Consider the following 27,530-nt stretch of genomic DNA (forward strand, 5'->3'; position numbering starts at 1 on the left):
AGAATAATATACTGATAGCACCTGAATGCACACTCTGGGCATAATCAAATGTGTGTCAATATCTCTATATATGTGAATATATGTGTGTGTATATATGCACACACATAGACATATATACAATTTTTGAGTAAGGGATAATAAAATTCACTTATGGATCTCATATTAAATATAACATGTTTAAGACATAGAAATAAATGTTGGAGGACAGATGTCTTAGTATTATGACTATTATTAATATGGTACACTTTTTAAAAAAAATCACTGAGGTGAGTATTCTCATAACTAAAAGTATGTTAACTCAACCCTGAGGTTCCACAAAGTATGCTCATCCCAAAAGCATATACCACACACCCCAGTACCAACACATACAGACACACACACACACACACACACACGCACACACACACACACACGAAATAAAAACAAACAAACAAAAAAAAACAAGAAGTAATGACCCAGGGGAAAGGCAACAAATGGCAAAGTTGTGTACTTCTTTGGTTGGTGGAGAGGACTATGGTTAATTTTCTACATAAACTGCTTATTTTTTTCTCTTGGACATGGAGCCTCTCAATTTAGGTACTAGCTTTAAAAAACAGAAATGGGTGGTTAGTATACATAAGGACAAAATTGTTTAAAGGTTGGTTATGTTTTTTAACTTTGATAAAAATGGGTGATTAAGTCAATTAAATTTTCACCACCTACCAAAAAAAAAAGATGACTTGAACATCATATGGAAACAAATTTAGCAAAATTGCTTCAAAAAAGAAAGCGTGTGTGTGGCGAGGCGGGGAGAGTAAGAACACATGGGGACAGCTCAAATTTGCTTCCTAGAACTTGCTGAGGAATGCTGAGTGAACATGTACTAACCTAAACAAACACTTGTCTCACCAAATGTAGCCATTAGCACACAAAATCCCATCGTTTCTGGGATCTGCCTGTCCAGAGGGAAGAGCACACACCAGGTACCGCTGTAAATCCCCCAGGGAATAATCACACCACAGACTTCATTGTTGTCATTGTTGTTTTGGTTTGGAAAGTCAGTGGGTGGGCAGGGGCCAAGTGGAGTCAGTTCAACTTAATATCTCATATGTGGTTTATTGGTGACATTAAATCAGTTTACATTCAGATTCTTCGAGGCCAAATCACATGGGCTTCTGGGGGGTCTGGCTGGCACCAACCCCTGCCTCACCTGCTGCTGGGAAGGCCCAGTCTCCATTCACAATGACCATCCGTTTTTCATGTTGTCATTTTCTTTCAGGTTCCCAAGCTTTACTTAGGTTCCCATTGTTTTGCACAACCTGAAAATTCATGAAAACACACAACTTTCCTGCATATAGCATGAGACGGAACGCAGGATTAGGGCTAGTTTAACAACTTCACTGTCTGCCCCATTTCAGACTAGCCTACACAAACCTATTTGTAATAAAGACCGATGACAATCGTGATGAAAATAAGGATATAATATTAAAATAATCAAGTGATATACAGTACTGTCATTATTCTGATACAGAATTTTTACACAGAGCTATTGATACCAGCACAAATGTCAGGATATCAGGCAATCTACTACAATAGACCTTTGGGTTACACAATTAAAATGGTAACAACACCAATTGTAGAATGGTATGCCACATTAAAATCAATGCTTCCTTGTCAAATGACATTTTGGAGAGTATCTCTAACTACGATACTTAAAAAAAAACCTTCATAAAATGAAATCAATGTAACATTATATGGGAAATGATTTCTTTTATTTAAATAAAATCCCAAATCTAGCAATCTAGACTGTACTAATTTGACTTCCTCTTTGTTCTTTCCTCATGCCAATCAAGTAGCAGAACTGAAATGCATTGGGTTAGAGGGGCTCAGGACCCTTCTAGAAATGCTTCCAATATTTACTCTACCCGAGAAATTTGGAGCATCTAGCTCAACTGTACACCTAGTCAGAATTAAATTGTGCCCTTAACCTGGGGAACAGCTGAGTTCTAACTGGTGTTTCCATCAGCATGCTAATGGTGTAGAAGTCCACTTTAAACTAAAGCAGTAGCAAGACCAACTGAGAAGAAAGTAAAGGTCTTGAGGTTCTGTAAGGATTAAGAGGGCAGAGAGAATAAAGTGTGTGTGTGTGTGTGTGTGTGTTAGGGCAGTAAGGGAAGGAATTAAAAGAATGTTTCTAACAAAGTATCAATTCTTATTCTCCTTTTAAAAATGGTGAGTTACTAACAGAAAAACACAACCTAAACAAAACCAAAACCTAAACAAAACCCAAAAAAAAATAAACAGAAATGATAACTTCCCATAATGCTTTGCACTTTATATTTCCATCCAAGATCAAAATTCCCCTTCAATTAAAAAAAAGTCACTTTAAAATCAAAATGAGGGAAAGAAGGGTTACTTGGAAAGTGGAGAAAGCAAAAACTCTCTGGCATTATTTGTTTGGCACAATCACAAGACCGTTACAGACATGGTGTGCTGTTCACATTTAAAGTTTCTACTCCAACACAATTACTTTCGGGCTAGACAAATAAACCGGTTAAATGAAGTCCGTAAACAAGCCAAGCCTGGCAGACATGGACAAGTGTGGTGCATTCTCCGCCCAAAAAATGGAACCTGAAAGAAAAAAAGAAAACTGAGACATAGCAGGGAAATGCTGCAAAACTACCCATACCATTCTTCAGGTATCTTCCAATAATTGCTAGTGAATTATTATTATCAATGGCAAGAACTGATAGAAAGCCCAATTAGTGGCTTGTGGGTTATTATGTATATGTTCCTCACTTTATATGTGCCATCCATTCTCGTCCTTACCATAGCCTTGTGTAGAAGAAAGCCAGTGGCTTAACGGTACCCATTTTCCAGGTAAGAGACCGAGGCACAGAGACAAGCTGTGTAAAGTCACAGATCTGGGACTTGAGCTTAGCTGGAGTTGAACCAGAGATGCCAAGTTTTTTGTCTTCCTTTTTTGGGGGGGTCTGCTACTTAAGAAGAGTCCAATATCACGGGCATGCATACATCAACAAACAAAATAGATCCATAGTCAAACAGGAATATTTACATTCAGACATGTAATCAGAGATAATAGAAGAAAGGCTGAGATCTTTATTCTGTTATTTTTTGGTTTGCTTTGCCTTTTTTTAAGGAGCATAAGAAAACTTCAGAAAGAGAAATTCCATTTGGAGACATGTAACAAGCCAGGTCGTGGGACCCAGCGTGGACCAGATAGAAAGCTCTGATTCATTCCATCGCTCCACAACTCCCATTATGTACCAGTGAGGCTGGGATGAGGAGAGTCAACCAGTAGCTTCTGTGGTAGGCCTACATACTAGAAGAAGTAGAACACGCTCAAAATATGTATGCTTTCTATAACTAGAAGAAACAAAAGCATTTTCCCTCCCTTAGGTACAGAGAGACTCTTGAGAGTCGAAGATAGAAAAAAAGATGCATGAAGAAAATTTAATGCTGTGGCTGGGCATGGTGGAAGGTAGCAAAAAATAGGGTTTCAAGTTTGAGGCTAGACTGGGAAACGTAGGAAGACCTTGTCTGGGGAAAAAAAATCCAAAGAAGAAAAATGTACTACTGCCAGCTCTTAAGGTGTATTAAAGCAAGAAAACAAGATGGCAAAAGGCTTCAATTCAGGATAATGTGAGAGAGGCAACTATGACAGTTCAGACCTCAAAAATTTGTCATATTCTTTTAGCTTCCAAGCTCAAATGCTTTACTAGATACCATTCTACTGTGCTGCCATCCTTTCCTTAAGAAGCTGTCCCATACCAGAGCTCCCTCCTTGTGGGAAAATGAAATGTATCTACCAGATATTCTCCTACCACATTTCTTTCTACAATAAGAAAGCTATCTTCAGACAGTAGCAGAACCATTCCAACCTAAATTTTAAAATCAAAAACTGATGTCATAGACCTAATTCTATGGAAGGGGGTGGAGTGTTGTCAAAGCTAGTAATTCTGGGCTTATCTTTCTGTGACACCATGCTTGCATTCTTACCTCCTTTTTCCTTTTTCTTCTCTTCTTTATTCTTCTTTCCTGCCTTCCATTTGAAAAATGGCTCTGGAAGGGTCAGGGAGATGACTGACATCAATAAAAGCAAAGGGGGAAAAGGGAAGCAAAAGGACGATGGGGAGTACTGTGCAGTCAACAGGCATGGTGGGATGTGCTGAGCTACTTTAGTGCCTTTGTCTTTTTGGTGCATCCTGCTCTTACTTCCTGCTCTCTCCACACAAGCACGCTGCCCATTGGATCAGTGCAGACTTGTGCTCAGAATGGTTCTGCCACTGTGTGAGTCATGGGTATGGGATAGGAGGCTGGCCCAATGGCTGCCACCAAAATCACCTCCGAAGAAGTGGGCTCAACTGGATTGTCTCACAAGTAGACAGTGTGTGCAGTGACCATCAGTGACCTTTACAATTGATGTGGACCTTGAGACTCCAAGTTTCCTTTGTGCAAAGCATAAGACACCTGAAAAGCAAGGTCTTTTCTCAAGCTTGATCTGCCAGCAGGGCCTGTATGGCAATAACCAAGGCCATCCTTAATCAACAACTGACGACTGTTCACATTCTGAGAGCAGAAGCCAGAACTGTTGCTGAGCATCCTAAACCACCAAGAGAGCCCTTCACAACACAGACTCATCTGGCTCAAAAGGTCCACAGTGCTGAGGATGAGGAAAACTGACAACAGGAAGCAAAATTCAAGGACAGCAAGTCCAAAGTAAGTGAAAAATCAGCAGTATGTCAGTGTTATAAAACAGAAACCACCCAAGTACATTTTTGGTGCTGAGTGTACAGTGCTAATGCAGACAGGAAAGGGCCCTTATCAAAATGGGGCATTCTTGCCTGGCTTTTACATTCACAGTTGGTGCTCTACTAATTGTGCCACACTTCCTCTTTCAGCTTTTTGCTAGTTAATTGGAGATTAAAAAAAAACCTCACAAGCCTTTCTGCCTGGACTGGCTCCAAACTATGATTCTCAGATCTCAGCCTCCTGAAAAGCTAAGGTTCGTGAAATTGGCTACATCATCCTGCTGACAGGTTAACAATAGCAGTGAGATCATTTCCAGGACTAGGAAGTACCTGCACAGTGACCACAATCAGAGCTTTATGTGCCACGATGCTGCCATTACCCTGGACTGCCAGTACCTTGAACACAGCAGAAAAAATACTATCTGCCTATCCCGGGCTGGATTCACATGTACCATGTATAAAAAATCACTCCAAATCCAAGGGCCAGATTTTCATTTTGCTTTGGTAAAACAGCTTTCTCTGTAGGTGAAGGTCACCCAGCTAGGGGAGACAAGAGCTAGATATTGGTTGGTCACTTTCAGATCTGTCTTTCCTTTCAAATGTAGCTCTGACCTGACTCCAGGTTCTCAAAAGAGGAGATCATGACTCACAAATGTCATACCATTTGTGAGTACACAGCACTTTAGCCTGGTACAGAAGACATCTTAACGAAACATTGTAAGTGGATGGACCTAGAACAAATCACGTGAAGTGAGATAGGCCAAGCTCAGAGATAAATAGTGCAGGTTTTCTCTCATGAGGAAGCTAGATCTAAAATACCAGGGCATACTAAATTCTACAGGTCTGTAGGCATTCACACGGAGTGAAACCAAAGGAGAGATTGCACAAAACAATACTTTTCAAAATGAACTTCAGGAAATGAACACAAGAGGTTTGTTTTTCTGTTTTCTTTTTGTTATGTTTCTTCATTGACTTTGATGTGTAAAGGGAGGCACGGAAATGGAGGGACCAGGGCGAACAGATGCAGCAGTGGTACCGACTGGATGCCATGTTGAAATGAACTATAGGACTTGTGAGTGGGGATGGGAGAGAGAAACTGGGAGAGTTGGAGAAAGGAATGACATTGTTCAAACAGAAATGTATTCTTTACCTGTCTTAAGTAACTGTAACTCCTCTGTATGTCACTTTTATAATAACAATAAAAATTTTTAAAGGCATATGAAATAAAATTAAATTTGTTATTAGTTTTTAAAGAATAAAAAGATATCTAACCAACTATTTTAAATGGACATACATAGAACAAATCTGGTTACATGAGGTAAGCAAGCTCAGAGAGACAAATGGTACGTGTGTTCTTTCATATGTGAGAGCTAGATCTATAATACCCTGGAATGTGATAAATTATATAGGTCTCTAGGCATTCACACACAGTGAAATCAAAAGAGGATACTCTTAGGAGAAGAGCATGTACCCCTGATCATACAAAGTCATATTTACCAAGATAAACGCCAGGGAATGGAAACAAGATGTTTGTTTTCTGTTTTTGCTTTCTTTTTTTTTGGTCTTGTTTGTTCATTTATGTGTCTTTGGGAGAGTAAGAGGGGGGCACAGAAAAGGAGGGACAAAGGGTAAACAGATGCAGCCGTGGTACTCACTAGACACTATGTTGAAATGAACTTGTGGGTGGGGCTGGGAGGAAAAAGCTGGGAAAGAGTGAGGAAAGGGGGTGACACTGACCCAAAAGAAATGTTTTTATTATCTGACTTATATAACTATAACCCTTCTGTATATTACCTTTATAATAACAACTTTTTAAAAAGGAAATATTTTGCCAAGTGCCTGTGCCATCTACCCTTGCCTCCTACACAGATGCAGGCTCTCTTCCTTGCTGAACACTATGTGATCACGTCACCCTATTTGCCTCCCATGTGCCTGGCACTGAGCAGGTCCAGCTTGGTTCAAGCTGCTAAGCTCAGAGACAGAGTTACCATGTAGCCAAGGATATTGAAGGGGCAGGCTGCTCTTGGGTGGAACCCTGTGTTTACAAGGTCAAATGCTCTTGTGAAACTCCCCAAAGAATATTTGCATTCTTAAAAAAAATCATTTATTTGCAGGACTGGGGTTTGAATTCTGGGCCTCATGAGTGCTAATAAGCACTCTACCACTCTGGCCTCATCTCCAATTCTTTGTCCTTTAGTTATTTTTCAGACAGGGTCTTGCTTTCTGTCTAGGAAGCCTGGACCACAATATTCCTGTTGATGCTACTTTGCTAGCTGGGATGACAGGTATATGTGATTCTGCTCAGTGCCAAGTTTTGTTGATTTTTGTTTGGATTGACTTGAGATTCCCCTCTCAGCCTCCTGTGTAGCTAGGATTGTAGGTATTTTTATATTCCTTTCCTTATTAAAAATAAGCAACAATGGGTTTGGCTGCAAGGGCACTGGCGGAGAGACCCTCCGCGGTCCTAGCAGTCCGGCATCGCACCCGGACTTACTTTCAGGCCTAAGGGGCTTGCTCATGATGGAGTTATCTATGGAGGAGAAAATCTGTTCCGTGTGAACCCTGGCAGCCCCAGAAATGCGATGGCTGAGGAGCGGGCACCAAGGACTGCACTGAGGCTACGTTTCTCCTACCTAAGATTTTGAACTCAGTACAAACAGTGAAAATGGCACAATCTGCATTAACATATCACAACTGAAAGGCATGACAATTAAAGAACACACATGGACTTGTGGCGCATGGAAATGTGTATGCAGAAAAAGGAAATCTGTAAATCTTTAGAAGTAGAAAGGCATTCTCTGCCAAAACGGGTACATTCTGCTCAGTGATCAAGTTTGAGAATCTCCAAGAATTAAAGAGACTCTGTCATTGGGGTCCTATTATTGCCCTCAGTGTTATAGCAATATGTTCTACAATGGCCATGATTGACTCTGTGTTTCTGTGTTGTGGTACTGGCCCTTTCATACAACTGGAGGAAGTATGAATTTCATCATGTTGATAAACTGGACTGTCGTGATTCTTTATAATTACTTCAATGCCATGTTTGTTGGTCCTGGATTTGTCCCTTTGGGTTGGAAACCGGAAAATTCTCAGGATAGCATGTCCCTCCAGTATTGTAAAGTCTGCCAAGCATTCAAGGCACCACGATCACATCACTGCAGAAAGTGTAACAGATGTGTGATGAAGATGGACCATCACTGTCCTTGGATCAACAACTATTGCTGTTACCAAAATCACGCTTCATTCACACTGTTTCTCCTTTTGGTACCACTGGGTTGTGTGCATGCTGCTTTCATTTTTGTTATGACTATGTATACACAGCTTTACAATCGGCTCTCCTTTGGGTGGAGCACTGTGAAGATTGATATGAGTGCAGCACGGAGAGATCCTCTCCCAGTTGTTCCCTTTGGATTAGCTACATTTGCTGCTGCCACTTTGTTTGCCTTGGGATTAGCTTTAGGAACAACCATAGCAGTTGGGATGTTGTTTTTTATCCAGATGAAAATAATTCTCAGAAACAAAACTTCTATTGAGTCATGGATTGAAGAGAAGGCTAAAGATCGAATTCAGTATTACCAGCTAGATGAAACCTTTGTGTTTCCTTATGATATGGGAAGTAGATGGAAGAATTTTAAATAGGTATTTACGTGGTCAGGGGTGCCTGAAGGAGATGGATTAGAGTGGCTGATAAGAGAAGGATGTCACCAGTACAGCTTAACAATAGAACAGTTGAAACAAAAAGCAGACAAGAGAGTCAGAAGTGTTCGCTATAAGGCAATAGAAAATTACAGTGGTGCCTACTGTCCTTTGAACAGAGGAATCAAAACTTTCTTTACAAGCCCTTGCACTGAAGAGCCTCGAATTCAACTGCAGAAAAGGGAGTTCATTTTAGCCACAAGAGGGTTATGATATTGGCTGTATGGCGAAAAAATTCTTGATGATCCCTTTATAGAAGGCGTATCAAGAATAAGAGGCTGGTTCCCCAGAAACTGTGTGGAAAAATGTCCCTGTGATACTGAAACAGAGTCAGCGCCAGAAGGCGAGAAGAAAACCAGATAGTCACTGCTGGGATGGAATTAGTCTTTTAAGTCCACTTCATTACTTGAAAATTACACATAATACTGAAGAATTATGCAATGAACCTACTCTAGTTAAGGTGTTCTTTTCCTCAAAGGTGTCCTAGTGCCATGGTTTCATATTTTTATTACCATTCGGAAATGGAAAAGCCATTCATTATATGCCTTGGAACCTCTGCCCCTCTCTACCACCTTTTTCTCCTCCCCTCAAAAAAATAAATATTTTCTTGGCACCAGGGGATCATGCCTATAATCCTAGCTACTCAGGAGTCTGAGATCTTAGGATCATGGTTCAAAGCCAGCCTGAACAGGAAATCCATGAGACTTATCTCCAATGAACCACCAAAAACCCAGAAGTGGAGCTGCAGCTCAAGTGGTAGAATGCTGTCCTTGAGGACGGGAAAAAACAAAACAAAACAAAAAAACTCAGGGACAGTTCCCAGGCCCTGAGATCAAGCTGCAGGACTGGCTCCATAAAGAAAAAAGAAAAGCATTTCTTTGTCCAGGCAAATGAATTACATTTTCTCTAGGGTTTTGCTTGGTGCGCTGCACACCGTGGACCTCACCTTGCAGACCAAGTCCCCGAGTCCCCCCCTTGGCAGGAGCATCGGCATGTAATAATGTCTGTCAATTATTATTTCTTACATAATACTGTAGAACTTAATGTAAGATTCATGGAAGCTCAAATTTTGTCATCTGTCTTTTAATAATGCAGATTTTTGTCAAATCAAATAAAGATCAATGAATGTTCTATAAAAAAAAAACAGCAACAAGGTAACTCTACCTCTAGGAATACTGAGAATATAAGGATTACAGAGTACTGCAGGTATCTTGATTCCAGATTGCCTGCCTTCTCTCATTCAAGATCCAATATCTCCCTTTTCCTCCACACAGACTTTCCTAATAGCACCAGACATGGTGACATCCTCCTTTCCCTGCCATCTGTGACCATGCCTGCTGAGATGATACACTGGAGCTGCACTGTTCAGACTATATACTTCCATATCAGGTGACCAAGCCCAAAGGTGTCTCATAGCCACATCTGCATGAAAAAATTTTTTTTTATCACAGTATGGGTTTGAATCATTCAGTCCAAAGTTGACCACTGACTTTCAAATCATTCTAATAATCTCAATTTCTATTAGAATGTAAATGCAAGCAGCAAATTCTCCCAGTGCCAAGGCAGAACATCAAACACTTTCAGAAACATATGTTTCATAGGGCAAGCAGTAGAACATTTTTAGCAAATGGGAAGCCCTGAGTTCAATTCCTCAGACTTCCCTAATAGCATGATTCTCACTCAAACTGCAGCACTTTTTCAGAGAAACATTTACAAAAGAGCAACAGGCTAGTCCACCAAGTACATGCCTGTGATCTCAGCACTACAGAGGCAAGAAGATAAGTTTAAGAACCCGTCTCAAAACCAAATAACAGAAACAAAGGGTGTGTAAGCCATGCATTTATTAAATGTTAAAAAAAAGTTGCTAAAAATGCTAAAACTGTTATTTACTCTAAATTTTATTTAGAATAAGAGGCAGAGACAGGAAGATTTCATTTGGAGGCAAACATTAAAAAATGAGTGAGGCCCTACCCCCAATAATAAGTGGGGTGTGTTAGTTCATGCCTATAATCCTAGCTACTTGGGAAGTGGAAACAGAAGGAGTAGAATCTGAGGCCAACCTGGGAAGAAGTGTGAGACCCTGAAAACAAAGTAAAGCAAGAAAGGCTGAGGGCATGGCTCAAGGACTAGAGTACCTGCCTAGCAAACTCAAGGCCCAGTGTTTAAACTCTAGTACTGCCAAAAAGAATGTGTTTAGAAAATAGTGTTCTTTGCCTGTAATCCTAGCTACTTAAGATGTTGAGATTTGAGGATCGCAGTTCAAAACCAGCCTGGGTCATAAAGTCTTTGAGACTCTTATCTCCATATAACCACTAGAAAACTGCAAGTGGAGCTGTGGCTCAAGGGATAGGGCATAGCCTTGAGCTGAAGAGCTCAGGGACAACGCCCAAGCCCAGGGGTAGGGCAGTAGCCATGGGCTGAAGAACTCAGAAACGGCACCCAGGCTGAGTTCAAACTCCACTACCGGAAAAAAAACGAAAACGAAAAGAAAAGAAAATAGTGTTCTTTCTTCAGTAAACATATAACTACTTACGTTTCATAATATACATTTTTTTGGGGGGCCAGTCCTGGGGCTTGAACTCAGGGCCTGAACACTATCCTTGGGCTTTTTCCTCAAGGCTAGCACTCTACCACTTGAGCCACAATACCATTTCTGGCTTTTTCTATGTATGTGGTACTGAGGAATTGAACCAGTGTCTTCGTGAATGCTAGGCAAACACTCTACCACTAGGCCAAACTCCCAGCCCTTCATGATATACATTTATAAACATCTTTATTTCTTGATTTGTTTAGAAGAGAATATAGTTCAGAGACACTCTGGGAAAAAAAAACTACATTTTCCCCCATAATAGGTAATTTCATTTGTAACAAATAACTCTAGTACCTAATCTTAAAAAGACTCATCAAAATAACCTTTAAAAAGTACATTTTTCAAGACAAACATTCTCAACATGAACAGTGATAAAATCACACTCTCGCTACATTTCAGGTGAACATAAGTGGAGAGAATGTTAAAACCTAATGTGGAACCTTGTCTCTTTGTACTTGAATTTGAACTCAGGGCCTCCTGCCTGCTAGATTGGTACTTTACTATTTATCTAACCTTGGATTTTGCTGGTTGTTTTTGCTACACACCTGGGTGCATGCCTGAACTGAGATCTGCCTACTTTAGGTTTCCTGTCTTTGTTTGGCACACAGGTGTGAGAAACTGTACCAAGCTTCCTTTGTAGAGAAAGAATCTTACAAAGTGAACCACTAGTACCTGGCTCAAAAACCTTTTCACTTAGTGTGCTATGATTTTAACACTTCATTTTATTATGATAACCATAATCCATTATTTAAAGATTTCATTACTAGATTTGTGTATAAAAACAACATCAGAGCTGGGTGCCAGTGGCTTATGCCTGTAATTCTAGCTATCCAGAAGGCAGCAATCTGAGAAATGCAGTTTGAAGCTAGCCTGGGCAACAAAGTCTGTGAGACTCTGATCTCCACTTAATCATCCAAAAGCCAGAAGTAGAGCTGTGGCTCATGTGGTAAAATACTAGTCTTGAGCACAAAAACCTCAGGGACACAGACTGGAGTAACAGAAAGAAGGGGTTCCTGGGGAGGGGGGGCTCTCTCATGTAGAGCTTGTATGATCTCAACTGGCCAGTGAATCCCTCTGAGGCTTAGTGCTGTTCCTAGGTAGAGTGTTACAAAGATCAGCCTCCATGGCTTACTTGATGGTGCTGACAATTACATAAGAAACACGAGACCACTGTAGAGTATCTAACACACTGCTCTCCTCACCGAGAGCCCCAACCACTACTGTGACCAACATGGGTCTCATGCTTAGTCTCGTTGCTTCCGTTCCCTCTACAGTGTGATGCTAGCAGTACATACAAACAACATGCTTCTTAAAGCAGAAAGGTAAGAGCTAACATTCCAGACACTGCATGCAGGAAGGAGGACTCAGAGTCAGGAAGAGGGAGGAAGGCACTGGGGACGATGCCAAAGGAGCTGGCCCAGCCTCACCTGCTTGTGTTGAGTTTGGCATTGGGGCAGATGACTCATAGTTTCAAACCTTTTCTGTCTTAAAAGTATCCAAGAATAAAAGGCGCATGTCATGTTTCACAGTGAGTGAAGTGGAATGGTGAAAGCCCAGGGAGGGAAATGACTTTCACTTAACCAGAAGCATTTCACAAGGCAACCACAGGAAAGCCAGCAGCAAACACAGTCTGCAGACTGACTCCCCCTTCCCAATCTTCATTCCAACCCGCACAAAGAAGAAGGAGATAGAATTCTGTTCAAAAATATCCAATCTGTTTTCAACTGGATGAGAGGATACAACATATAGAGAGCATCCTATAGTATAACTGAGTTTTGGGCAAGCTTCCTGGCCTGGCACGCCTCTCCTCTCCATGCCTCTGGATGGCTCATGTGTACAAAGATGGGGTGGACTAAAGAAAGGCATCCTGGAAGATTCTGCAGAGCCCATATGGTGTTGCCACTTGTAGATCAAGGGCAGTTCAGATTCGCACAGCTAAGTAATTCCTCATGAGTCCATGTGTTACAAATTACTTGGGTAATATTTCTAATGCCATGAGAACAACAGTAGAAAAAAACAATCACTGCCAAGAGGAAGGTAGAGGACATAGTTCATTGTATACAATTTCTACTGTTAATACTCCCTCGCTGGAAGTGAAGGTATGGCAACAGAGAGACACACACAGATACTAACTTTACGAGTCAGTGGATGGCAGCTGTCACCCAATTTGCCCATCGGTGTGCAAATCCTTATGCTCTTAACCCAGATACTAACAGCACAGCACATGCCTCCGCCACACTGGGGGTCCTTGTCGCACGCCTGCAATGCAAGAAAGAAACACAGAAATGTAGATAGCAGGAAAGACTGGAGTGGAGAAAATCGGAAATTAGCCATGAAAATACTCATTAAATATCTAAATGTGATGATTTTTAATAATACCTAGCTGTAGAAAAGAGCTATAAGCTTCATTTGCTCTACAATGAAATCTGATTTTGATCTTTTCGGTTTTTCCGATACGGACTAAATCAGAGCCTCCACATGATGAAAATCTTAAAGGTGACATTTAAAAAAATTAGCTCTCTTTCTTTAGCGTTTTATGGCTGAACTGGCAATTGACATTGAAGAATGAGCCTATATTAGGCCTCCAATATGCATGGCCATTAGGAACTACATAAATCGAACCACGAGATTTTATGACTATTAACTGCAAAATACATTGGGCCTAATTTTTAAAAAGAGATTTAAATAGTCTCTAAATCTGGCAAGAAATAGTCCAGATGCATAAAAAGCACTGATGTAAATTTCAGAAGTGCTCATTTTCCCTTTCAATATTTGCATTTTGGTTCATGAGATTTGATGGTTTTTCTTTTTCTTTCACATTGCAAACTTGGTTTTGTACCATATCCCCTTGAAGGAAAGACATCTCAGACATTAGAAATGGACAGACCAAGAGGTATACCACATCCTTTTCTTTCTTTTTTTTTTTTAAATGACTAACTCAAAACAAGGCATTGCTGGCTTGGGATGTCCAGATACATAAATTACAACCCTGAGGTGGGAACTGGGAGTGGCGGGGGGGTGGGGAGAAGGAACCTGCTCCAATGGAAATCTACCAGATTAGGATATGTAAGTGGCAATGGTCATTATTCAGAGTACCTGTTCCAGGTATCAATGTGTAAGCACATACAACCACCGAACCTGTTTTGGATGAGTTTCTCCACTGTTTTCCACAAAAACAATGAAGTCCAAACTCATTTGCAAAGAAACAGACTTGAACAACTAATTTCTTTCCTAGACCCAAAACAAAAAGAATGTTTGAACTATGTACACTAATCTGTTTTGTGAGTGGTAAGGTAAAACTATCCTATAGTACTTATACAATAGAGTAAAAGTTTAGGTGTACATTTAATGTACATTTATCGGGAAAATAAAACTGATACAGCTCTTTAAAGGTGTCACAGAACTTCTTGATACCTCTAGGGATACATTTTTAGGTTTATTTTCATTAAAAGTGATCAATTTACTCTTTTGCTTTGAAAGTTACTTCCTTCATAAGAAATTTCATTTTTCTCAGTCAATTTACAACACATATGTAGATAGAAGGTCTGATGTTATTTGGAGTAGTTTGTATTTTATAGGACAATATCTAAATATTTCCAATGTCCAAATGTTATCACTGTGCCAGAAATATGCCTACATGACCACTACATTCCATAAATAAAAGTCAACAGTCTTTGCCAGTGTTGTTGTAATAAATCTATATCAATATATAAATCAATTTCAAAATATATACACACATATTACTTTAGAAAACTAAATATTTCAGGTGGAAGTTCCAGCTAGTATTTTATTTCAGCAGATCCTCAAGACCCTCAATTCTCAAACCCCACCAATTTTTTTGAATAAGACAATAAAAAATCCAGCCAAAATCTTTTAAAATTCAATCAATCACTTAAGAGGTTAATGTCCTATACACAATAAATCTAGATAAGTCTATGCATTTTTCATTTGAATCCAGATGGTTCCTGTCAGGGAGACATAACTACATTTTATTGCTATGTTGCTTTAGAGAGCCTTAAAAACAATCTTCTTTTTGTAATACTGGGATAAAACAACAACAAAAACAACCACAGCATACAACTCTACAATCAGCCCCATCTAAATCTCTCTGGAAGATAAAACACCAATGTGATAAAAAAAAAATCATTTTGTAACAAAAATAAGAGCTTTAGTTCTTGAAAAACTTCAAGAATTGCCTAAGTTTATATATTTTTAATTGGACCACTGTTTTCTAATGCTCCAAATACTTAACCCATTGCAAAAGTCTATTCAGAGTGTGGTTCTGTGAATGGAACAAAAAGATACTTATATTGCAAAGGAACCTTGGGCTCAGAGGATTAGAGGTAATTTAAAATGAACCAGCAGGAGAAAGGGTGTGTGTATGGGGTGGGGGGGGGGAGGTCATGTTTCAATTAGAAAGACCTGTAGAAACTTTTGTTCCAGTACATAGACTTGCTACTGACATAACTATATAAATACATTTTTTAAAAAAAACTATTCTAATAAACATTACAGACCATGTAATTAAATAGCTACTGGATATAACCAGATGCAATCATCGCCTAGGGTCTTTCAAAACATCATACACTTGTTAAGGAATCCTGAGACAAAATAATTGTATGTGTATCAAGACAATGGCATTTCCTTTAAATAAAAGGGCACTTTATGATCTCATCATCCACCCTTCCAAATACATATGTTTCCAGTCCCACAATGTGCACTTCCTTATTTGAAAGGATTTAATGAAGTAAGTCAATGGATTGAATTAAGTCAATTACTTTAGCCCTTAAGAACCGTAAAGCAGCGGGACAACCAGCAAACAGCCGAGGTTTTGCCTAGTTGGTGTAAACGAAGCTTTTATATTCTGTGCCACGAACTCATTCTTCATATGGACACATAAACTGTTCCAACTAGGCGACGAGTGAACTCCTGGCCCACGTTTGACAGGGGTCTGCAGGGGTTTGTCCTTGCCATCACTGAGTCCTGGGGTCCTGGGTGGGGAATCCGAAAGGGAACGCTTTAAACTGGAAGGACCCCAAGACCACTTTAGGGGGAGAAAAGGTGGGGAGAGGAGGGCTGGAAAGCTCCGGAACCCAGTAAGAAAAGCTCACAATTGCTTTTCAAAGCCCTCAGATGGCCCTGACCCAAGTTATTTCAAGGGGTTTCTGCGGAGGACGGAGCCCTGGGGCGCGTGGGATAAAGCTTGGGGCAGGGGGGAGGACTGCTCTTGCGCCTCTGCACCGCAGGGAGGGGTCGTCCAAACGGAAGACCCGGCTTCACCGCCTCCAACAGAACTTGAGGGGATCGGGAGAGAAACTTCCTTCAGTTCAGAGCCAACGCGAGGAGCCGGGTGGCCGGGCACGAGAGAGAAGTTGGTGGGGAAAGGTGGGGAGGACCCCGGTCGTGTCTTAATTCCAGGGCGCACCCCAGTCCCGGGCTCCCGGCCGCACTTGCCCAAGCGCCCCAAAGGTCAGCGGAGACAGGTGTCTGCGCGCGGGAAGGCCCTGTCGCACCCCCGCGTCCACTTTCCGCTCGCTGCCCGAGCTCCCCCACCCGAGCCCCGGGCGAATCCCGGTGCGCACAGCGGCGGGACAGGTGGGCCTGCCTGGGCACTTACCCCGGTGATGACCGCCGCGTCCCCTGCTGGGGGCGAGAGCAGCAGCAGCAGCAGCAGGAGCAGCAGCGGGACGCAGCGCGGGCTCCCCATGGCACCGTCGGACGGGACGGGGCGGCGGTTGGGGCCGTTGGGGGATCGGGGATCCCGGGGTCTGGGGGCCCTGCGGGGCGGGCGGGCGGATGGCAGGCCGCACGGCGCAGCGCAGTGGGCAGGCGGGTGGGCGCGGCGGCTCCTGCGAGCCTGGCCTCGCCCGGCGGCGGTTATAAAGGCGAGCCCCGCCGTGACTCACGCCCGGCGCCCGCCCGCCCGCCCCGCAGCACGCGCGGGGGGCACAGCGCGGGCACACACACACCCCGCGCCCCGCGCGCCCCACGCGCCCGCCCCACCGCAGCTCCTAAGACGCGCACGTGCCGGCGCCCGGCTCTCCGCGCCACGCAGGCAGCATCCCCCGCGGGGCACCCCACTCCGTACCATTTTCCCTCCACCCCGGGCTGTCCCCGGGATCCTGCTTGCAGCCGACTTTCACACACGCGCCCAGCGCTTTTGTGACACTCATTTGCTGTCCTGGTTTCCAGAGCTCCACGCAGTCGGCGCCGCCAACTCGCCATCATTTGCTTCACAGATGTGCCGGGAGCAGCAACAACCCCTGGATGTGCTCTTCTGCTCTGCTCATCCCTCCGAGGGCCGCGCCCAGGGGATGCGTGGTGAACACCTCCACAGAAGAGCCAGCCCGCAAACCGACTGGAGATGTGGAGAGGAGCCTAAGAGAACAAAGGCGCCGTGCGAAGTCACCTCCCCACCCCCCACACACCCCATCCCACCTCCCTGGCGTCGTGGAGGGGGTCCCTCTTCCAGCTGTGGCAGTCTATTTCTTTCTTGCATGTTAGATGCCTTCCCTGGATGTGCACATCTGCTCCTGACCCTGCTTCTCCTCCCCGTCTAGAGCATTGTACCAGCTCCAGCCAGACCACTTCAGTGATGCCAGCGGGAAATGAGAACGGCCCCCTCTGGGTGCCAGCCTGAGCTCCCCCTCACCCGCACCCCAAATGCTAAGTGGGGCCATAAGGCGCCACTGTGATTCCTTTACGTAAACCAGAATTGAGTCCCCCACAAAGGGTTCTAGCTACTCCAAGAGAGAAGCAACAATTCGCCCTCTATTTGTAATCCAAGAGTAACTCCCAAAATCTCAGTGTTTATTTCCACAAAGGTGACATTCAAGAACACCTAGTAGTCACACGAATTAGATGGCCATGACAAGGACAGTTGGAAAAGCCTAGCTTTCTGCCCCAAGTCAGGACTTTTCTGCTCCCGTCTCTTAAGAAGTAGGTACTGTTGAAAAGCAGATGTATCTTTAAGACTCTTTAACAAATGCAGTCGAGAAGTCAAGACAAAGTTACATTCAGACTGTGGGACTCCACCACCGTGCCAAAGCACTCAGACAGCAATGTTGGGGAAAAAATACATATATAAGAAAAAGGCAAGGCAATTATCTGAATGCTAACCAGCTGCATTTTTTAGAAACCCAAATCTTTAAGTTTAAGACCTCTTTTTTTTTTACACATTTTTATATTTGAGAAACATCCTGAAACCAAAAACACAAAAGGAATCAAACACTTTTTTTAAACTTAAAAAAAAACTGTTAAAATTGGATTCACAGTAAAATAAGTGGAAACAGTAGCAAGTGACAGACATGTGGAAAGTTTCCTTTTTCCAGTCACTATGCCAACCAGAGCACTGAGAGCGCTGCAGGCAGAGTAGATGTAAAAAACAGTCAACATAGATCCGAATACTCCTACAATTTTTTTAAATGTCTATTTCATATTTGCTGTGATTGAATGCCAGCCTGGGTATTCCCTGTTTCTCCAGGGAGAGAAAGTAGGCTATGTCTACACAGAAGAAAAAAAAAGATTCAAATTTCCATCGTGGTGATGGCTGGCTTCTTTTATGGGACTATTTGGAAAACAATCTTCATAAGACTGTTTTGAAACAAGGTTGGAAACACTTAAAAATAGGGTTGGTTTTGTTTCGTGTTGTTTCTTAGGGAAGTTTTATTTTTATTGTTTTAAGGGTAGTAGTGGGGTTTGAACCTAAGGCCTTTTCTTACTATGCAATTGCCCTACTACTGAGCTACAATGCCAGCCTTTTTATGTGCTGCTTATTTGGGGGATAAGGCCATGTTTTATACCCCAGCACACATCCAGTCCAAGATAAAGTTTTCAGACTTTTCTGCCCATGCTGTCCTCCAAACAAAAGCCTCAGGGTCTCTACCTCCCAAGTAGCTAGGATTAGGTGCAAGTTGCTAGTGCCTGCCTCCTTTGGGAATTATCTCGTTTAAATTTTTCCTTTTTTTTTTCTCTCCTTGACATGCTGGGAATCAAACCCAGGCTTTGCCCATGTATACTAGCCAAGGAAGTGCTCAGCCACTGAGCTACATCCCATCCACACTGTAAACTTTTAATACTGTAGAAAATAATTAAAGCCTATCCATATAATTTCTGAATCCATGGGCCAAGTTAGGAAAACATATCTAACTTCAATACTTATAAGTGAAAAGATGGAGGAGGTAGGATGTAAGGCAGGAAGGCTGAGCTACCAAAAATGAAATAGAAATTGAAAAGCAGGTTTTTTTTAATCTTTTTTTTAAAAAAAAAACTCTTTCTTATGGAGCCAGGAGTTTGGCCTAGTGGTAGAGTACTTGCCTAGCATGCACTAAGACAGATTTGATTCCTCCATATCACATACATAGAACAAAGCTGGAGGTGGTGCTGAGGCTCAAGTGGTAGAGCGCTAACCTTGAGAAGTCCCAAGTTCATTGCTCCGGCCCTGAGCTCAAGCCCAGGACTGGCAAGAAAAAAAAAACAAAAAGAAATATTTCTTATAACTGCAACCTGTGGCTGCTGTCATATGATCAGCCAGGGGAATAGCTGTAGGATGAGCAAGCTTTGAGTGTTCTCAAGTGAACACAGGCTAGAATTCCATTCTAGTTGAGCTGAAATAGAAGGCATACTAGAGAGGAGTCTCCAGGACCTCATGCTGGTTGTAGTGCTGACGTGGTTGGGAATCCCATGTGCCTATTGGCAAGTTCTTTAACCTTTTCAGCCTCTGTTTTACCTCCTATAAAACAGACATGAAATTTCAACCTCATGGAGGATTAACCCTGTTGGACTTAAAGGAAATAGTCTGAATAGAGCACTAAGACTGGGCCTGGGATAGGAGTGTCTGTTAATCTCACCTCTTACTCCATCTCATTACGTGCTTTCTACAGCATCATCAACTCAGACTGCTACAGCAATTTTCCTTCTGGCTCACATTGTCCGCTCTTGCTGGTTAAGACTCTCATGTCCCGTTTCCTGCATGTTCTTCTTGTGTATAACATAAGGAGAAGCACACAGCTGGTACGCAATATATAACTGAGGATCTATAGGAGCATCCTCTATGGAGAACAGTTCAGAAACAGGTTACAAGCCAGTGATATACTGTAGACACTGTTCATTTACATGAATCAATTAAATAGTCAGTAAAAACCCAGATTACTAGACGCTTTACTTATGCAGCGCTATGGACCCTCTACTCTCCTCAGAGGCCATACCATTGAAATGAGGTGAGCCTGGAAAGTTCAGTGGGACACAATTATTCTGGATTAGAGTATATCCTACATACAATGGCTAATGTATTTGTAAGTGAAAGGGAGATTTAGATATGAAGGTACAATGGAAAGAAAGACACACACACACACACACACACACACACACACACACACACACACACACACGAGAACACCACAGGGAGAGGCACACAGTGATAGAAGTGATATATTTGTAAACCAATGAATAACAAGATAGCCAGCCAACCACCAGAACCTACATGTGGCCAGGAAAGTTCTCCTTAGGAGCCTTTATAAGGAGCCATGTTGCTTTTGAACTGTTCACCTTCAGAATCATGAAAGAATAAGCTTTAGATGTTTCAAACCACCCAGTTCTGGTAAATTCTTATTTCAGTTACAGGAAACCAAGATGGGCAGGGCCAGAAGGCTGCCAATCCGTGTTTAGCTGCTTCTGCCCGGAACTCAGGCTATCACTGTTGCTCATGTTTTAGTAACTGAAAAAGGGCACATGACATTCTATGTTGCCTGGGCAGATGAGGCAAATCTGCAATTCATTTTGGTTTCTGAAGAGAACCAGAAATTTGGTGACCAGCAAGCATCATACTCTACAGGAAAAGGATCATTCATGCCTGGGACTCCTTAATGACCTTAATGAATCTTGAATTATATTAGTCGTTTTTATTACAATGACAATGTGTTATTTCCTATGTATTTTTCTCAAACTCAGTATTCCTTAGAATTATATAAAGACTGAAAGAGAAACAATGCATAAGCCAAAGATATTTTACTTTAGGTAGGTAGTAAACAAACATTCATTCTTTCATTCATCCAACAGTTATTTGCTATGTAGGGAATATTTTACAGGTTACTGAGCAATGTAGCTGGAGGTTGGGACCTCAGTACATATTTACTGATCAAATTACTAGAAATGTGGAGGGGAGATTAAAGGGAGACTACTGCAGTCCTCTCAACAGAAGTCAAGAGAAAGAGATGAGAGGTGACACTCAGGAACTAAAACAAGTGTCTGCTGTTGTAAGATAAAGGACAGACAAGGAATTGCCAAGATTTACCAGCAGTAACTGACAATGAGAATATAGGAACCCAAGCTAGGTGCTAGTGGCTCACGCCTGTAATCCACTCAGTAGGCTGAGATCTGTAGATCTCCGTTCAAAGCCAGCCTGGGTAAGAAAATCTACAAGATTCTTAGCTGGCCCAAGTGGTAGAGTATTTGCCTTGAGCACAAAGGGGCCCAGGGCCAGGACTCAGGCCCTGAGTTCAAGCCCCAGGACCAGCAAACAAACAAAAGAATGCAGGAACCCATGTGGGTATGGAGAAAGGTAGCAGAGTCCATTGTGGTGCAACAAAGAAGCTGAGTTTCTAGCAAGAGAGACTGTATTTTGTTGGCTAGTTTGTATGGCATTGCAAATCCCTGAAATATTTATGAAAGTATACTGAAGCTTGTCTTATGTAATAAAGAAGAGTCTAGAGTTTCCACATGGTTCTTTAGGACAGATTTGTTATTACCTTCTTTTCCTGGGTCTCTATGGGATGGCTACTAGAGGATCTCTCTGGTTTACTAGCAAAATTCATATTCTTTCTGAGGCTGGGGAGGTTGCTTAAAGTTCTAGCTTGTCGATGAGCTCCTTGAATGTTTATTATATGTCCTTTGATAACCATTGCCTGTTACCTAATAGGTGATAAACAGATATTTGTGTCGAATTTAAAGGCGAAAACACTCATATACATTCCATCTTCCATCTTGAACCGGAAGCCTGAACTGTTTTCTAAACTATGTAAGTGAAGAAAACTTTTGTTATTCTTTCCCTCGAAGCTCTGGTTTTAGAAGCTCTGATTTCAGCTTTCTGGGGGACTTACTTTGTATATGTTTTTCTCATATGCCTCCTATTATCACAGCACAAAATGTGGGCATGGTAATTTCCTAACTGGATCCTATTTGTCTTTGTGTAAATGATTTTTCATTCAGATGGGTTCAAAGAAAAAGTAAAAAAGAATTTCTCCTTGTTTTTCCACCTTTTCATCCTTTATCCCTGAATCATCACGTGGTGGCTTTTCTTGTTAACAAACCCATAATATCAGTCTGAAATATCTTTTAAAAATAATAACCGTGCTTTAAATGTGACATATGAAAAAAATGAATCGCTTTTATAACTCTAAATAAGACATCTATTTTAATCTAGCTCAATGCTGATGAGTTTTCTTTATAAAAAAATAATAAATCACCAGGATTCGATTTGAAAGCCAATTGTCTAAGGAGGTACTGAAAATTATGTGGTCTATTCAAGTGATAATGTACAGTAAAGTTTATCTATTTTTAAATTGTTGAAACATTAATCTAGGAGAAAGGGTTTTTGTAAAACAATTCATACAATATGCCTCTCAAATAATAGGAGGGGTCAGGATGAATATTTTGTTCTAAAAGATTTAGGTTCTATTCATCATAATTAGCATTGAAGATGGGCCTTAAGGCTAAGGTTTACGCATCACGTATTTCATTCAAAGGAAGAGATTGTTATGCAAATCTGTAGCATATTTGGTAACTTTCCAGACAGAAAGAGCGCATCTTGTAGGGAAAACAATGATCTCAACATAAAACCAGGGCTAGATAATTACTTCTCTATTATTTTAGGTCAATATGTACTACTGATCCCACACAAACACATTTCATTTAGCAATTTGTTTCTCTGCTCTACATTTGAATATTTTTACAGAAGGAAAAGACTTGGAAGAAATAATAAGTCATCCACATGTAGGAAATTACAGTCACAAAACTTTTTACGCAAAAATCAATTAGACAGCCTCAATTCTGAAGATTGTCTTCTACATTTTGTATGTGGCAACTGCCCAGTAAATCTCAGTACATCTTGTAAAATACACTTGGGTATTCACTCTATACAGGTAGCTAGTGGGCTGCTTTATAGATGAGGAAAGTGAACTTTGGAGAAATTGCCTGTGTTACAGAGAACCAGAGTAGCTTCCCGGGAGCGGAGCTTGATGGATTGCAAGCCAGGGAAATCAGGTGCCATATATTTAATAATTATAGCTTCTTAAATTTACATGCTTTCCTGAGATACTGCCATAAAAGTGTCAGGTAGCCAGTATCAGAAGCAAGGAGCAATGGTTCTGGGGTGAGTTATCCTCAACCATAAATCTTAAAGACCTGCTCCACCTCCAATCACTCAGAGATCAAGTCTTCAAAACAAGATGGCAGAGAAAAGGTGCACAAGACTTTTTGTTTGGAATGAAGACACCCCCCTCAAAAAGACCCCCCCTGACAGACAGAGAACAGAGGCTGTTTCTATGTAGTGAAGGAAGGACCACCAGTGTTTCTTCTCTGAGTTCTAAAGAGCCACTTGAGGTCTGTGCTCTCAAGAGGTAAGGAGCCTAGAAAAGGCATGGGTTGGTTTCTTAGGAAGAAGGCCAAGCAGAGTGAACTTAACCTGGAGCTGAGGACTTTCCAGAGAGCACATGCCAGAGAGGGCTTCTTCTTAGAAAAAAACTGAATTTTATAACTGGATAATGTTGGGGACTCATAGGAGTCATAATTTGTATTAACATACCAAAGGCTCTGAGAAATCATGACAGAAGGAATCAGCATTTTCAACCCAATTGGTCAAAACATTTTTTGCATGGATTGGGGCAAAAGTATGTAAAAATCTAAACCCTGCCTCTTGATCATAATCTAGCTTTCACACACACACACACACACACACACACACACACACGCGCACGCGCGCGCACACACACACACACACACACACAAACACACACATCACTAACTCTAGAGTAAGAATTTTAATATATACATAGCATTCAAAGAAGTCATTAGTCAAATACAAAGAAAACAAGACAATGTGATTCATGTAAATTGTTTTACAGATGAGGAGACTGATAATCTCTCTATCTAAACTAACCCCATAGTATCTAGGACAGACCTGGGACTTCTGCTTTTTGATTATCCATGGACCATCTGGGTAGCCATCAAAAAAAAGTACAGGCACATTTTCTACAAGTAAGAGATTGTCTTTTGGAAGATCCCTTCCTTCTATGTTTTTTTTAAAGTTATTTCTTTAATAGATCATCAAGTTCTCCCTACAGGTGGAATTTCATCATAACTGATTCAGTGCTAAGTAGTGAAGAGTGACAAAGATAATCAGAAGAAGCTACATCGAAACACACTAAAAGTTAATACGGCTCGTTTTCTTTATAAGAGGCAAAATATCAATATACTCTAGAATGCACAATGGTTTAGTCACCAAGACATTTGAAGTGAGATCTTGAAGGATGTAGGCCAATCCCAGGTAAAGATGAGCTACAAAGCTGTGCACCTCTCTGTTCTTGGGGCTGCATCTCTTGACCACTAGCTGAAGCTTGACGTAAGGGAAACGCCAAATGGAGTTGATGCAAACACTAAGTTGACTTAGGAGCTGTGCACAGGAACCAAGAGGCAGGAAAGTCCTAAACACTGCTGAGAGCATCCACCCCAGGAAGGACTTTTCCTTCTAGAAGCTCTAAGCTGGCACCACCCCGGTGCTCACATGGCTCACTTCATCCTCTGTGTTCCATTTGGCACAGCATGTGGCAGTATCTCCACCACCTATGATGGTGATACAGCCCCTAGAGGTGGCTTTTACCACCTCATCCATGAGAGCCTTGGTTCCCCGGGCAAAAGCTTCCCATTCAAATACCCCCACAGGTCCATTCCATACAATCTGTCTGGCCCGACCAACAGCTTCGGCATACTTCTTGCTGCTCTTGGGACCACAGTCCAAGCCCATCCAACCAGCAGGTATGCCAGAAGCCACAGTGGCTTGGCCAGTCTGGGCATTTTCATCAAACTTGTCAGCAGTGACAAAGTCAACAGGCAAGGTAATTTTTACCATTCTTTTCAGCTTTTGCCATAAGATCTTTGACAATCTTGGCTCCCTCTTCATCAAACAAAGAAGTGTTGTTGAGCACCTTTAGGAAGGTAAAAGCTATTCCTCCACTAATAATCATCTCGTTGACTTTGTCCAACATATTATTGATTAGTTGGATCTTGTCCGCCACTTTAGCTCCGCTCAAGATGGCCAGAAAGGGCCGCTCTGGACTCTCCAAGGCCTTGGCAAAGTAGTTCAGTTCTTTCTTCATCAAAAATCCAGCAGCCTTCTGTGGCAGATTGACTCCCACCATGAAGCTGTGCGCTCAATGTGCAGTGCCAAAAGCTTCATTGACATAGACATCCCCAAGTTTGGAAAGGGAGGCTCGGAAAGCTTCTATGTTGGCTGGTTCAGCTTTAACCTTGTTCCCAGAAGCATCTTTTCCCTTCCCCTCTTCCTCTACATGAAAACGGAGGTTCTCTAGCAGGATGACAGAGCCTGCTGCAGGGCTGGCACAGGCTTTCTCTACTTCTGGGCCCACACAGTCCTTTAAGAACAGAACATCCTTGCCCAGCAGGGACTTCAGTTCAACAGCAACTGGCTCTAAGGAATACTTGTCTGGCATGGGGACACCATCAGGGCGGCCCAGGTGGCTCATAAGGACAACTGAAGTGGCTCCATTGTCCAAGCAGAATTTGATGCTCGGAACAGCAGCCTTGATCCTCTGGTTGTTTGTTATCTGGTTGTTTTTTTAGGAACATTAAAGTCCACCCTCATCATGACCCATTTTCCCTTCACGTCCAGCTTGTCCAGAGTCAGCTTGTTAGAAAGCGACATTTTGGCAATACTGCAAGGGTGACACAGGCCGAGAACTGAGACAGAAGTGGATAAAGCTGCCAACATGCACTAAGGACGCATGCAGACTCCTTCCTTCTATGTTTGCATGTGGGAGTCACTTGTCCTCTGCCCTGACTCTGTCCTGGGCATGGAAGCAGAGAAGACAGAGAAGGTTTCCTTTGTAAGTCAATGCATTGGCATCCAGATTTGTGCACCCAACAGAGGAAGCCTGGCACAGTGTTCTGCTTCCTCTTTGGCTCTCAGCTAGCTCAGGGCCCGAGTACACATGCCTGAAAGGCTACCAGGGACTGGCCAATGGTGAGGCCACCTGCTGAGTGGGGACTGGAGGGACTTTTGGAAAACAACCACGAAGCACTGCCTAGAAAGTGTGTTCCCTTTGAACTTTCCAGATGGAGGGTTCTCTGCTTTTCCACTTCTGGCTTTAATTACTGTCTAGTGCAACACAGTGAAGTTCAATATAACTTTCCATAGTGATGGGAAAATTCCCTATCTGTGCAGTCTGAGAGAATGGTGGGCCACTCAAAATGTGGTCAAGAACTCAACGTATATCCTACAAAATTAAGAAGAGTGAGAGAAGGAGTGGGTAGGGGAGTGGGTGAGAATGTTGGAAGGGGTTTCTGATTGAGATATATTAGAAATTCCTGGAAATTCCTTTGTACAACAACTTAAAAATAAAAGGAATGTGATTAGTGTAAGGAAGGATGAGCATTCAAGTGTAATTTTAAACTTACATAGTCACACCTGGCTAGTGACTATTACATTGCACAGTACAGTTATAAATTAAACATTGAATATACTGTGGTGAAGATTCTTGAAGTGAAACTCTGGGAAGTAGTGTAAATGGTAGCAGAATGATAACTATATAGGTGCATTTACATAGCATCAAGTATTAGTAATCTAGAAAAAAATTTAAAACCCACAGGAAGATATGTGGAGCTTACAGGCAAATACTCCCCTATGATACATAAGGGACTTGTATGTCCCTGTGCTTGGTGTTTGCATGTGTGTGGAAACCAGTACCTACAGATACTGAGAGGTGACTGTACCCTAGAAAGCACAAGGGCTAGAGTAGATGCAGGCTGGTTTTCAATCATGGGACTTAAGTTCAGGGCCTGAGCACTGTCCCTAAGCCTCTTTGTGCTCAAGGCTAGTGTTCTACCAGTTGAGCCACAGCACCACTTTTGGTGGTTTTCTGGTAGTTAATTGGAGATAAGAGTCCCATGGAGCTTTTCTGCCCCAGCTAACTTTGAATCGTGATCCTCAGAGGTCAGCCAGGATGACAGATGTGAGCCACAGGTGCCTGGCTCATTTGTGTTTCTTTTGTGTGCATTCATGCTGGGGTAGGATGAGGGTTTAGGTTTTGGTTCTTTTGAATCCAGCAGAAGTCCCTGGATCAAGTCTCTGTGGACCATTTTGGATTCAAGGTTCATCTCTGAACCAGTCACAGGAATGGAATGTGCTTGTGATGTGGGGCACGTGATGATGATATACTGATGTGGGCAGGCCCACCAGACCACCTGACTCAGGATGGTGGAGA

At 42.2% G+C, this 27,530-nt stretch overlaps 1 protein-coding gene and 2 pseudogenes across 2 annotated transcripts; 1 reads left to right on the top strand and 2 right to left on the bottom strand.

Annotated features, from left to right (window-relative positions):
• Window positions 1-1,081: 1,081 nt before the first annotated feature.
• On the bottom strand, window positions 1,082-16,949 carry Prok2 (prokineticin 2). Of its 2 annotated transcripts, XM_090324016.1 has the most exons (4): window positions 16,655-16,949; window positions 13,171-13,296; window positions 4,000-4,062; window positions 1,082-2,610 (listed from the first exon to the last, which is right to left on the bottom strand). In XM_090324016.1, exons 1-4 carry the CDS (start codon window positions 16,742-16,744, stop codon window positions 2,506-2,508), a joined length of 384 nt encoding a protein of 127 aa, XP_090180142.1. In that variant the 5' UTR covers window positions 16,745-16,949; the 3' UTR covers window positions 1,082-2,505. The 2 variants fall into 2 exon arrangements, with proteins under 2 accessions (XP_090180142.1, XP_090180149.1); XM_090324023.1 differs by lacking the exon at window positions 4,000-4,062.
• LOC150066684 (palmitoyltransferase ZDHHC6-like) lies at window positions 7,760-9,028 on the top strand (annotated as a pseudogene).
• Window positions 16,950-24,444: 7,495 nt separating the features above from the next.
• LOC150066685 (phosphoglycerate kinase 1 pseudogene) lies at window positions 24,445-26,027 on the bottom strand (annotated as a pseudogene).
• Window positions 26,028-27,530: the final 1,503 nt, after the last annotated feature.

This window comes from Megascapheus bottae, chromosome 2, assembly GCF_031878675.1.
Source record: "Megascapheus bottae isolate mThoBot1 chromosome 2, mThoBot2.hap1, whole genome shotgun sequence".
Lineage (NCBI taxonomy): Eukaryota > Metazoa > Chordata > Mammalia > Rodentia > Geomyidae > Megascapheus > Megascapheus bottae.

Excerpts from the sequence above, each read along its gene's own strand:
- Prok2 (XM_090324016.1), bottom strand. The coding sequence starts at position 16,744 with ATGGGGAGCCCGCGCTGCGTCCCGCTGCTGCTCCTGCTGCTGCTGCTG. Across the intron at positions 13,297-16,654 it reads ACGCGGCGGTCATCACCGGG|GCGTGCGACAAGGACCCCCA; the intron begins GTAAGTGCCCAG and ends CTTGCATTGCAG. Across the intron at positions 4,063-13,170 it reads GCCATCCACTGACTCGTAAA|AGCCATTTTTCAAATGGAAG; the intron begins GTTAGTATCTGT and ends TGACCCTTCCAG.